Source organism: Lepidothrix coronata, unplaced genomic scaffold (assembly GCF_001604755.1).
Source record: "Lepidothrix coronata isolate B3197 unplaced genomic scaffold, Lepidothrix_coronata-1.0 Scaffold118, whole genome shotgun sequence".
Classification (NCBI taxonomy): domain Eukaryota; kingdom Metazoa; phylum Chordata; class Aves; order Passeriformes; family Pipridae; genus Lepidothrix; species Lepidothrix coronata.
In genome coordinates, this window is record NW_016690298.1 from 2,094,685 (window position 1) to 2,108,152 (window position 13,468).

Sequence of the window (13,468 nt, forward strand, 5' to 3'; positions counted from 1 at the left end):
CACCAGAGGTTCTAAGTCATCCGCTATGAACTACTCCTATATGCAGGGTAGACTGTCCACTAAGCTCTTGAAACATTCTGGGTACAAAATTTATGTTTTGGAAAGTGGAGATGGCAGTTATGAAGGAGTCTGTACTTCCTCTTCGATTTCACCAGAAAGCAAAAAATCCCTGAAAATCTGAATGTAGCAGTAGTTTGTATGGAAAGTGACTGTTTGATGAAAGCATTCCTGAGCTGAAGAAAAGTAAGATGTGAGGATAATGGACTCCAGAAAAGCAGTGGCAGCAGCCTCAGGGGACCAGAGCAGGGAGCGTCTCTTGGGAAGAGAACTTGAAGGATAAAAGAGCTGTGAACAGCTCACAGCTGCCAAAAGGATGATACTGAAGGCACAACAGCAAACTGTGCCTGTGCAGGGGAAAGCTCAGAGGCGTGGGAAGAGAGCACTGAAGCTATATCAGGAACTCTTTGAGGACCCAAAATCAGAAGCTGCAATCACACAAAAGGCAGAAAGAATAACCTTCAACTAATTAAAAGTCTCTAGAAATCACACAGGCATGGGCAGCTATCAGGGTTGAACCCCAAGATGACCATCCAGGAATACAAAAGGCAAAAAGAAATGACTCCATAAGCATATGTAAAGAAGAAGAATAAGGCAAGTCTAAAAGCTCAAGTAATATTTGATACACAGAGGGCCAAAGAGTTAAATGTTGCCTTTGTTTCAGTCCTGAAAACTTAGCTAAAATAATTTTAATGCGGAGAAGGAAGCCCAGGGCAGAATCAGAAGAGAACAGCCTCAAATGAGTTAGCTCTGTCATTGTCAGCGTGTCCTAATGAACTTCAGAGGAAGCTGCAGGAACAGTCTCTGACCCATGAGCATTTCATCATCAGGAACTTGGGGAGGATGCAGGAGGTGCCAGGCAGCTGGGGAAATGCAAGCAGAGTACCTATCTTTAAATATAACCTCTATCATTAAAGAAAGTAGGAATTGAGGATGAAGGGCAAATCATCTTAACTGATTCATAGAAAGATAGTGGAATATTTTTTTAGCTAACCAACTGATGAGCATGAGGGTATAACCATTTGTAATTTGGAAGGATCATTGTACTAGTGGCTAAATAGAAAGCAGTTAGGTTGTTATGCTGTGATTTGGGCAATGCTCTTGATTCCTTGCCTTTAGATTCTCCTAAATAAACAAGAGAAATGTGCTCTAGATGTCATAATTATAGTGCAGGTGTACAGCCAGTGGAAAAACTGCTTTCTCAGTAGCTGTCAGTGGTGTACTGTAAACTGGGAACCCATTTCAAGTAGAGACTGTTTTGGACTCTGCTCTCTTCAATATTTTTATTAATGACTTAGATAGTTAAATAGGAAGTGCTGTTATAAAATTCACATATGACACCAAGATTGGAAAGGCTGCAAGCACTTTGGAGGATCAGATCAGCATTTGAATTTTAAATGATTCTGGCAAATTGGAGGAATCAACAAGATGTAATCGAATAAAGAGAAGTGCAAACACAAGCTGGACCAGGCAGTCACATTGCTGAAGACAGGAATTCTGTGATATATCAATTTATTTCATCAGGTAATCAAAAGGCAGGTGGTGTGTACAGTGTAGATTCTGCACCTCCATGGTCTAGGGACTGCACCCTCCTGAGGAGTTCACATGAAGAAAAAAGGGGGATGAAATGAAGAGGTTCTGGAGATGATGAACAGGAATGAGGAGAAGAAGGACATTACCTCATTCCCAACCTGGTCAGCTCTGAGGTTCACACCTCTCCTCCCAAATCAGCCCAAGTGAGAGTCCCATTGGTGCCATGACATTATTTTCAATTATGAAACTCTCTCTCCCCACTCCTTGGTTCACCCTCTTCCCCGTTTCCTGAAGAGCACAGCTCTATAGCCTTGATTATCACCCACAGGAGGATTGTATGCTAGGTTGTTTAAAGAACATGTCGTGCTGGAACTCACCTGGTCACAATGTTGGGGAATGCCAGATAGTAGGTATCCCTTTCCCTGCCCATATTTCCTGGAACAGATCCCTCTGGCTCTCTTTTCCTGGTTTATCATGAGCCACTTTCCTGCTCTTAGGTCAAGATAAAAGGCGACTAAGGATGGAGCAAATAGGATGAGATTAAGGCAAAGAGATAAGTGAGGGCTGAGCTGCTGGAGTTTTGGAAACAAAAGTGGAGAAACTTGAGATTGTCACAAAAGATTAAAGAATTCGCAGAAAGGGAGGGAAGTGTTTGTGTATGATGTCAGTAGAGAGAAAAGCTGGCAATGAGAAGTGTTGTCTCCCAGAAAGCTTGGTTTACCTTGGCCTGAGTCACCACTGCTGTGGATGCAAACATTAAGCTTTGATCACAGCTGCCATAATCTTCCCCTGACACCCAGTAATGAAAGCAACAGAAACAGGCTAAAGCATGGCAGCTGTCTGGCTGAGATGAAACTGCATTTGGAAAGGAAAACAAAAGAGCAAAGTGCTGCTGAAGGTGGAAACAAGAGGTGACAACTCAGGTGGCAAGACAGGGCCTTTTTGAGAAGGTAACTGGCTGGAATGGACTCTGATTTTTCCTCCAGTAGATAATAAGAGTGTCAGTGCAGGGATGATGTACCACCCACTGTCAGCAGAAGCCCTGTTTTGGTGGTTTTTTTATGGGCGAAGAGGTGAAACAGTTCCTTTCCCAAGAATTTACCTATTTCTTTCAAGAAAGTGTATGGTAAGTGTTGGAATAAGAGGAAAGTTTTAATTAGAGACTGAAAGTCCTGGTGAAAAGATTACTTGGTGTTCAGAGTCTGACCATGTTTAGGAGGTCACTGCTTGTCATTTTTGGGAAACTGCTGCTCCAAAATTGCCTTAGATTGGAGGTTCACAACCCCCAGGTTAACCTCACAGTTGATGGTACACCAGCTGATTCCCTCTTCCTTACCCAGAGACATAAACACAGTTGTCCCTGTTACATCTGCCATTTCTCTTGATCAGTTTTGTCACAAGTCTGCTGATCCAATGCTGATCCAATCCCTTCTAAACCAAGGAATTCCAGCTTTCTACAACTTTCAACTCAAGGAATTTTGTCCAATGCTGGTCCAGCCAGGTCTCTACACAAGAAAATGGGAATGAGAACAGCACATCATCAGTGTCCACATTCCATGGGAGTTTTATTTCACCAGCACCACGAACTAGGGATTTCATAAAACAGGCAACAGTCTGGACCAACAAGTTCCATGTAAAATTTACAGAGATTTTCCTTCTGAAGAGGATGATTTTCACAGAGGATCAATTGAGAACAGATTTTGTGAAACAGAAGAGGGTGAGGTAAACTGGGAAGGAGTGTAAAAGGACCAGGACACTACCAGAATCCATCTTAAACTCTCTCTGTGTTGAAAAGAGAGAATTGCACAGAGAGAGAAGTTCACACCAACCTGCAATCTTACACACCCCCACAGAGGAATTTGACTTACGGAATAATTGGCTTTAGCTGGACACATCAAGTTGAATACAGTTCTTCCTGAAGGATTTCCCACTGAATTCTGGCCTTAAACTTGAAAGTTTCACCTCTGTCAACAAGAATGATCTTTGAGGGAGGAGTTTTTTTGTTACGGGATTCACAGAGCTGAATGTAGAAATTCCTATCCTAATTTATCTAAGGCAGACAAAATTTGTTTCAATGGGAGCATTAAGCATCCTGCAGCTTGATATAAAGGGACAGACTCTTGCTTACTCTTGGCATTTACTCTTGCAAATGAATCACTGTTACTTCCGCCTCCCTGCCCACCCCTCCACTTGGTTTCTTCTTAATTTCACAGCTTCCTGAGCTTGACACTGGGAAATCGATAAGTAATTTAGAGCCCAGTAAATACAGACGAAAACAAGTTATTTTGTACTTTTATAAATATTTGGAAACCAGAATTATCTAAGAAAGCAGGTGCTCAGTTGACTCAGCAACCCATCCATCAGCATCACACAGTTAATTGCATAAGATCATAAACATTTATAATTAGAAGGCAAACAAACAAGAATTTTATAAACAGCCCTCTTGAATCAGGCTGCGCATTAAATATTTGTGATAAGGTAATTAAGAATAGATTTACAATCCTGGCTCAGTGTTTAATACTTTGTAGAATGGATTTGATTCTATGAAGAATGTTCTACAGCCAAAGAGAAAGCATTTGATTTCAACTCTTTTATCCCAGGCTTAAGGTGGCCTCTGAGAAACACTGGCTCTCTCACTGATCAGAGTGAAATTTCATTCATTACAGATCAGACAGCTCATTTAAATATATGTCTAATGTCCCTTGTCATGGGCTGATCCACTTCAGGCCTGCTTCAAAGCTCCATCTCCTTGGCTGGATCTGCAGGCTTTCCCTAAGTCCTGCGTTTTATTGTTGATGCTTTGATCAGACCACGTCAGAATTCTCAACCATGTTTCAAAGCAGGGGGGAAAAACCACGTTTTTCTATTATGATGTCATGGTGTTTGGTTATGAAAAGCCAGCACCACTGCAGGATTACAGCTGTGTAATCTCAATGGCCTATGGGAACCAGAGAGTAGAGCTCTCTCATACTGTACTGCCCTATGCCATTCCCTGTCCCAAAACAGTCAGATCTGCATACTTAAACTATCCAATGTAATTACTTCTACAGCCAGGGAGCAGGCTTGGCACCCCATTTCAATGAATGTGAGAGTCCCCCTGAAGCTAATCTGTGGTCCAGTCAGCAGGGCTCCTAGTTATGCTTAAAACCAGGCAGGCTAGAAACTCAGTCTGTACTGAAGCAGTGATTTAAACTCTAACATCAGATGCAGACCCTGAGAAGTGGGGTGGCTGCATCCTATCAGTGACTAATGGGGAGATCAGCCCTAAGGGTAAGATGACCTTCAGGTATTTGGGGGTTTGATGTAGCACGGGTTTACTCCAGTATTATCTGCCATCAAAAACTAGAACAATACAGAAAAGACAGGTGGTAGCTAAAGCTGTAGCATTTGATTCACTGGGAATAGCCATAAACCACTTTATTCTGTGGTGACTATCATCTCTCCACACATTGTTGGTCAAGTCAGCCTCTTTGTTTAGGCATGATTTTGATTCTGATTTTTTGTGGATCTTTTGTTCTTGTACTTTTACACTTGCAACAGGCAGGTAAGAGAGCTATTCTTCCTAGAAATGTTTTCAATAATCTTGATCCTGATTGAGAATGGTGAAGCCATTAAGAACAATGAAGCTGTCCATGTGCTAACTCACCCAGTCCTGCCTGCTGGTCTGGCTTTAGTTGCATGGAATAAAAAGGCACTTTCCTAAGAGACAGATGGCTGCAAAACAAGGAGACTCAGGCCCCCCTCATTCCACATAAATCCCATTGTCTAGCAAAGCCTGTGGGATAAATTACAGCGTGCCAGCTAATCTACATGAGATGTTGCAGCTTCCTCCAGCCCGAGTGGAGAAGAACACCTCTGTGTTGCAGCCACTGCTGGACCTAGTGCTTCCTAAGGGTCTAGCCAGAGCCTGGCAACTTAATAATAACAGAGCTTAATACTTGAGTACTGTCATCATCTAAACAACTAAAATTATTTAATTCCTTATTCATCTGGCAAGGTTGGGGAGGATGATGGAGACAGCTGGGAGATGAGATAACTGCTGGGTGGAAGGGCCTGAGCTGCTCATTCTTTTTTGAATGTGGAGACCATTAGAAGTCAGGTGTCGTGCAGCCCAGTGCCACCCCCAGACTGCTCTCGTGAAGGCAGGTGGGCAGCAGGACACACTCAGTGCACACCCTGTGAGCACACACTGTGTGAGCTCATCTGCCCTTTCTGTCAAGCGTGCTGAGTTCCCCCTCGAGACGAAGCAATGACGTACAGTGAGGTACCTGCTCTGCAAATGAGCAAAACTTTGCCTTGGATAACAAACCACTTACGGGAATAGACAGACCCTTTTTTTTGGCTTGATTGCTGCCTCTGGCCTGCACGTGTGTGTGCTCTGCTGCTGTGTGTGTGGGGAGAGACACGGGCTGTGCACACACATGGTGCTGGAGCAGCAGCCATCACTGGAACATCAGATCCAGTTACACCCCCTCCAAACACACGCCGTTAGCTCAGTGAATCATGTCTATGCATCATGAAAAATTAGTCCAGCGACTGAGGAACCTCAGGCATTTATTGGTAAACAGATACTCTGTTGCTGTAAGAGCATAACTCACTGTGCTGCATTTACGATCCTTTTATAGATGGCTGAGATAAAACTGTAATCCTTTTAATTCAGGGGGAAAAGGGATCCAGGAGAGGAGGAGCACCAGTGCTCTGACTGTCGGTAATTAAAATACAGGATTTATATGGAGTAAACACTGGCTGAGATTAACCAGCTAGCTGGGGAAAGGTGCTGGGGTAGGTTTGTGGTTCTTTCTAAAGTTTTGTTTCTGTTTTATGTTTATTTCTTTCCCACTTCCCTCCAGGTCTAATAATACACGAAGGGCCCTCGGTTTACCGGATTTTTAAACGGTGGCAGGCGGTCAATCAGCAGTGGAAAGTGCTGAACTATGACAAAACAAAGGACATGGAGGAGCAAAAAACAGGGACCAGGACAAATCAGCGCCCCTCCTCCCAAACCACCCACTCGTCCTCCACTGGTGGTACAGCCACTAACTCCGCTCCAGCCGACAGCGGGGCACGGGCTGCCGGCCATGCCACAGGCACCCTCTCTGACCACCACTGTGCTTATACCATCCTGCATATACTCAGCCACCTGAGGCCTCACGAACAGAGGAGTCAGTCTAGTAGTAACAGAGAGCTCGTCATGAGGGTCACAACGGTCTGAGCCGAGGAATTCAGGAGGCCTTAACATGAAGCGGAGGAGACAAAGAACTCATAAAGCAGAGGAGCATGGTGTGCCTTTTTCTTTCTCTTTCCTTTTCTTTTTTTTCTCTTTTTTTTCCTCCTCTCCTTTTCATTTTTCAGTAACTGCACAAGATATAAGAGGCGGCACCTGGCCAGCTGAGGAAAAAAGCAGGTGGAGGGAGAGCTGCACACTCATGCTAAAGAGGTTAATGTTTTCCAGCCTGTTTAAAAAAAAAAAAAAAGAAAAAAAAGAAAAAAAAACAACAACACAAATCACAAAAAAAACCAACAAAACAAGTGCAATACAGACTACAAACTGAGTAGGCAGAGTTCTGGGGAAGCAGAGGAACAGACGGTTTAGCATGTCTTACAAATCCTATTACCTGGAATAGGTAACGCTCTGTACACACCCCCGTACACACACGCACTAGCACACAAACACACACACATAGTGTGAGATTTATAAAAACATGGAAGGGAACGAAATATTTGGAGTGTTTTTATTTTCCAGACTGTGATTAACCAGGGCAATGAGTTGTTTTGTTTCATTAGTCACTGGAGCTTTGTTTGATTTACCATGGGGTACCTGAAGTTAAATGGCTGGGGATTTTTCAGTATTGATTTAAAGAAGGAGAGATTGAAACATCTCACCAACAAAATCTTAAAAAAGTCCAGGCATACGCAAATTTCACCAAAAATCCTTTTTTTTTTTCATAATGTTCCTGACCAGGGGTTTGTAAGGGTAGAACTGGGAGGGGGGAGGGTGCTCCATGACCTTTATTCGACGTATAGGCATTTTTGGCAGATTTTGTACAAACGTTCCGCAGGTGTTTCAAGCACAAGTACTGGTGTGATTCATGCCTTCATAACCCCAAATCCAGCATCCAAATCTTGCCACTCACACACATCATTTTCCATGCAGACATTCCAGGTTAATTTCCTTCCATTTTACTCCAATCACAAGAAGATGACCCATCCTCTGTGGGTGTCTGCTCCCTTGCCAATTCAGACACTCATGCATTAGAGATGTTTTTTTGTTTTTTTTTTTGGTGTCTGTATCCCTGCTGCTCAGTTTGCAACACTCAGTCTTGTAGGCTGATCCTTTCACATCCAGTCTGTTAGTTTATTACAGAGTCTATTCCATTCAATCATCCAAAAGAGAGTTAGTCTGAAGAGGGAGCACAGTTGCTGATTGACTGTGTAACACTTCTAATAAGTCTCCTTCTCTGGGATATATCCTCGAAGGTACCGGTTGCTCTTCAGGAACATTCTCTTTTAATGCACAATGGCTGAATCATTTGTGGATATTAAAGGGACACTGTCAAGTACTTTTTAATAGTTTTTAGGGTTTGGGCTTTTTTTACTCTCCATTGTTTGTAATATTCTCTTACAAGCTTGAAAATAAAATTTCTTTCCCTACCGATTTTGTCCTTTTCCATTTGGGCACGTATGGTTCTCTCCACTCACTCCATTCCTTTCATCATCCCTATCCCTCTCCTTCCCACCTTTCTTCTGCAACAGGAGGAAATCCATATTGCTGATTTCCTGCTGAATGTCCTGGCTCTGTGGAGGGTATGTCCCAACTCTGTGGTGTTTAGCTATTTTGCATCTGCCATGAAGAAAGCATAAGAGCAAGAACCTTAAAAACACAGAGATTAGCTAGTTGAGGAGCAACAGCTCAGCAGTCCTAAAACAATGAACCTGTGGTGATCAAGCCTGAACCCAGCTCCCCCCAAAATCAAGATAAGCACTTCAGCCAACTGCATCCATTTAGCAGCAGTGCCGAGCAACGTTGCACGATGGCTGCATTCAACTGCCCTCCATATCATACCAGCACCTCTCACAGCTTCTATTGAAGACAGGGCAAACATGGGCTACCAGCTCCTTTGGCACCCAGGCTGTCATAGGTCAGGTGTTTCTGGACCAGAGAAGGTGTCAGACTTCAGCCCCTGGGTTTGAGCACACCAGCCATTCTGCAACGTTGAAGATGGAGGTTAGCATCTTAAGGCAAGGCCATATTTTTCACCTCAGTTACTTGACAGTGTCCCTTTAAATATCAGGATGCAACAGAACAGGTACTTCTGTGGCAGAGAGTGTGGGAGGTGAAACACCATTCAAAAAAGCTGACTTACTGAGGACCTATGTGAAACATGGTTTCTGAGGCCACTGTACCTTTATCTGACCAGATTTACTATCTACCAAAGAGTGCTTTTGGTGGAGAGGAGAAGGGGGTGTTGGTGGGCAGAGGGAAAGGGAAGGGGCAGTTCCAGTCATCTCTGAAAGTAGCTATCCCCAGAAGGAAAGTGTTGCAACGAACAGCCTCTGGAAGAACTGCTTCTGATCCACAGTAGAGAGAAACCTGGCCAAGGCAAGCAAACACAGCAGCCTTTCGCCCCTATACCTGTTCTGGAAGCTGTCCCCATTCCAAGAGATGAGTAATTATGGTGGTTTTGGGAAGGGGAAAGCATATACAGATGAAAGGACAACTGTAACCCATGATGTTGTTTCCCTCCCTGCCCTCCACTCATTTAATATGGAGAAGTCAAATTCCTTTAATTTGGCTAATGGCTAAAAGTTTATGAGGTCAGAAGCACAACTTGCTGTAAAAGAGTGGTGTGATCTGGTACTCTGAGCACACAGGACTCTGCATACTCTCACTCCAGCTCTGCCACTGACTCTGTAGCCTTGGGCTGTTTGGCTCAGTCCCCCCTCCACGCAAAGGGGGAATAACAATACGTACCTACCTCACAGGGATGTTGTGAGAACCCACGTTGGTAAAGCCTGTTGAAGTGCTAAGTCTACTACCGGTAGTCACGAGGCGTGTGGTGGGGGTGAGCAGCGCTGCCCTTTTGCTGGTTACAGTGTGAATCACTCAGCAGGAGTTCCATCGGCCTTCTCCTGCTCGGAGATCCTCCTTGATCCGAAGCAGAGGGTGTCGTCCAAGTGCCCTCTCCTCCATTGCATGACATTTTAAGCGGCTGTGAGGTGCAGGGTAGTGACAGACATGAAGTCCTACTTGACCAGGGATTTGCTACAACGTTTTCTATATCTGTGGGGTTTGTTGGTTTGGTTTTTTCCATATATTGTGCTTAGAAATAAACTTTCCACTTAGGGCTGGCGGTTTGGGGTCTATTCTGTTGCATGGCAATGTATACAAGTCTTTTTGTCTGTCTTACTGTGCAAATGATCCCGCAGCCCAATTTCAGAGATGGGTGTGGTCTGAGCCTTGTCATAGTGGCGTAAGACTCAAAAGCCTGTCTAGACTGTTTAATATTTAAACAACACTATGAACTTGTCAATTGTATGTGTTCTGTGCAATACAAAGCATGTCATTAGCTGGCTTGATGGGCAGAGGGGCTAATGGAAGGTCAAAACTTGTTCAGAGAGCTTCATACACGTGCCAGCACGGAGCCGAAGGGCTGCCACCAGCAAAGCAAACTTGGGGAAGGCATTGGGAACTGTTTTCAGAACAGTTTACTCCAGAACAAGGTACTTCTGAGTTTATGAACTTCTAGGCTGCCAATCTGAGAGAACAAGTTCAAATTTAGTGTGGGGGTTGGGGTTTTGAATTCTCTTTTTCTTTCCTCCCCAAAGTATTGATGGAAGAAACACTGATGAGGATCTCTTCCTTCCATAGCACAGTTCTCTCATCTCCCACAATCTCCTTGTGCCATCCCCTTTGTGCTACTATGCAGGACTTTCAAAGGTGCAAACAGAGACAGTACACTCCTGAGACATGAAAAATAAGTTGTGTGTTGGGGGATTCTAGCTGACAGAAGAGATGGGGCAGAGCTATGCTACAGAAGGCATCTCTTCTTCCCCATGTCTTTCTTCTAGTCTTGTCTGATGGGTCCCTGAAGAGGCATTCCCTGTATTTTGTTACAAAGCTGTCAGATCGCCTTCCACTGACAAACAAAGCTTGCAGAGTTTGGCAGCTGTTTCTCCCAGCGGAGAAAATTCCAGGTCCTATCACTGTGGAGACCCTTCAGTTCCTGGGCTTTGTGGTCCTCTGACATTGTTTGGGGGTGGTCAGTGGGTTCAGCCTTCATCAGAAAATGTGTGTGTATGGTCCTGCTCAATCTTGTGATTTTTGCCAGTCCCCTGATTTTCTGTCAGCTTTGACAGTTCTTTTGGGTAATTCTTTTCTGGTTATGCTCTTCAGAGGTGTTTTGCTCTGTGTCAGTTGCCAGTGCTGTTCTTGACTACTGAAACATCAGTGCTGGCCTCCAGCTCCCACAGCTCTTCTATTCTTGCCATCCTGTCCCTTGGTAAATACTCACTGCCAAGTTCAAACCTTCTTCCTCTGTGCCTGCAATGGATCAAGCACGTGCACTAACCCAAGGGTCATCAGAGAACACAGTCAGTCTTCTTTGGTATGTATTTTCATTGCCAGTCTCAGTGCCTGCTGTTAATTGGTTGCCACAAAAAACCACGATAATGCTAGCAAAACCCATATACCCAGCTAACACTTGGTTTCTAATTTAAAATGTAAGAAATGATGGGCTGCTTTTGAAGTAAATCAGGTATATTCCCTTTTGTGGTTTCCCAAGCAAGGTGCTGAAGAGCTGCATGTCTTAGCTTACTATGATGGATGACCCAAGGAAAGAGCAAGTCAGCAGCATAGATTTTAGTTGGGAGAAGTGTTGGCTGTCCTGTTTTTACTCAGGGAGACAGGAAAATACGGCTTATGCTGCCAGGTCCCTGACTCTTCTCAAAGGCCTTGATCTGGCAGCAGTAAAACATCATAGCCAATGCCCCTAGCTGGAGGACAACTTTGAAGACTTTTCAGTCCTGAAGACCATCCTCTGCCCACATGTTGTGGTCAGTCATTCAAGCATTCTCTTTGTTTTCCTCAAGAGGAAACTAAAGCAAACTAATCAAAGCACTACTACGCTTGACTGTAGGAGGAGGCTGCACCATTAGCACTTCCAACCTGTGGTTCATCTGCCAGGATTCCTGCACATCTCCTTGTGAGAATGCACAGTCAGAAAGACCTATTCCTTCCTCTTACTACTGTATGATGGGCAAGCATTTGTAGGGGAACAGTCAGCAGTGCAATTGCCTTAGTGACTACTGGCTGAGTATCCTAATCTCCACTGTCACCTCACCTGTGACTGCTCCTTCCCATTCTTGAGCCAACAGATGCCTCATCCCCTCTGCTGTCCCTAGTCTCCAGCCCCGAAGATTTCCTGAGCAGACACAGAATTCCTCACACACTAGTTTTAAAGTCTTCGACATCCTTCATGTTTCCAGACAGGCAAAATCATTTCATTGATGAATAGTGATTTATTTGAATAAGTGAAAGGGGAAACAAGTGTAGGAGCTTATTGCATTGACCTCCACCTCTTCTTACATGTTGAAGGAGATGGTGGAAACACTGATTGATTTCCCCCATTCAGCAGCAGTGAATCGATGGCTCTAGGAATATTTCCCTCAATAATGCAAGTCTGACATACTGCAGTTACTGAAGGCAGTCTTTGATCTCCTGTCTCTCATGTTGGATACAAGGAGAGCAGAAACTGACAATCCTGTGCTGTTTACACAAACATCAAAAACTATCCTAGTTCATTATTCAGATTACCTCCAGGTCAGTGGGTGAATTTCTCCTTTGATGAAAGAATGATGTTTTCTCTTCCAGAATCGGAATTTCAAGATAAAATATATGTAAACATACATGTATATATTTATAAATGTTATCCTGAAAAGATAAAGAAGAGAAAAAAACTCCTAAATAAACCTGAAAGAATACTTAACTGTACTGAATAAGTCTGACAGGAGTCCACATTTGCCATGTGGAAAATGCGACATATGATTTGACTCCAGGCAAAGAGAAGACAGAAGAGGGAAATGCTTTCATGTGACTTCTGGCCTATCTTTGGTTCGTGCTCATTATTGTATAGCATTTAATTAAGGCAGAAGTATGTGGAAAACAGATGCTCAGCTCCAGCAGTGGGAAACAAACTGAAGACCCCTCAAACTTATCTGAGCCATACTCAAAAAAGCACAATGATGCAAAAGCACGAGCACTCGCCACCACAACTGTTTGAGAAGAGATGGATTTCTGAGTGGGGCAAGAACTCAGACAGAAATTCTTTTCCAAGCCACATTGTCAGGACTTTTTTCCCATATTTTTAATTTTTTATTAATAACCCTTTTTTTAACAAGCATCTTGGGAAAGAAAAGAAAAAGAAAAAGAAAGAGAAAAAGAAAAAGAAAAAGAAAAAGAAAAAGGAAAAGGAAAAGAAAAAGAAAAAGAAAAAGAAAAAGAAAAAGAAGAAAAATAAAAAGGTGGGGAAAAGAAAAAAAGAAAAAGAGAAAATTAAAAAAGAGAATTCTGATATCCAAGTCTTAAAGAATTAAATAACAGCAGAGAAGAGGTACTAAGGGGAGATGCTCCTTTATATGTTGCATTACGCATCAAGGTGTGCTTTACCAAACAGAATTAGGACATCACTTTCAGTTGCCTGATTGCTCAAAGAAAGTCTGAGTGATCAAGTCTGCTCAAGGAGCCTTCCTAGAGTGTAGTCGTCTGCAGAGGACCACAGCTCCCCTCTGGATGGGATAGCCAGCATCAGGCTGTTTGCCTACAGTTGCCTCCCTCTATGGCAGGATGACCTCCTGTTGTTAGCAAGTCACTGTGGGGCAG

The 13,468-nt window shown here is 43.6% G+C and overlaps 1 protein-coding gene across 1 annotated transcript in view; it reads left to right on the forward strand.

The window, feature by feature from the left end:
* Nucleotides 1-7,520, forward strand: part of MARCH4 (membrane associated ring-CH-type finger 4) — a 98,121-nt gene extending 90,601 nt beyond the window's left edge. The window contains exon 4 of the mRNA XM_017825273.1: nt 6,441-7,520. Coding sequence (XP_017680762.1) covers nt 6,441-6,802 — 362 coding nt within the window. The 3' untranslated portion in view covers nt 6,803-7,520. The remainder of the gene's footprint in view (nt 1-6,440) is intronic.
* Nucleotides 7,521-13,468: the final 5,948 nt, after the last annotated feature.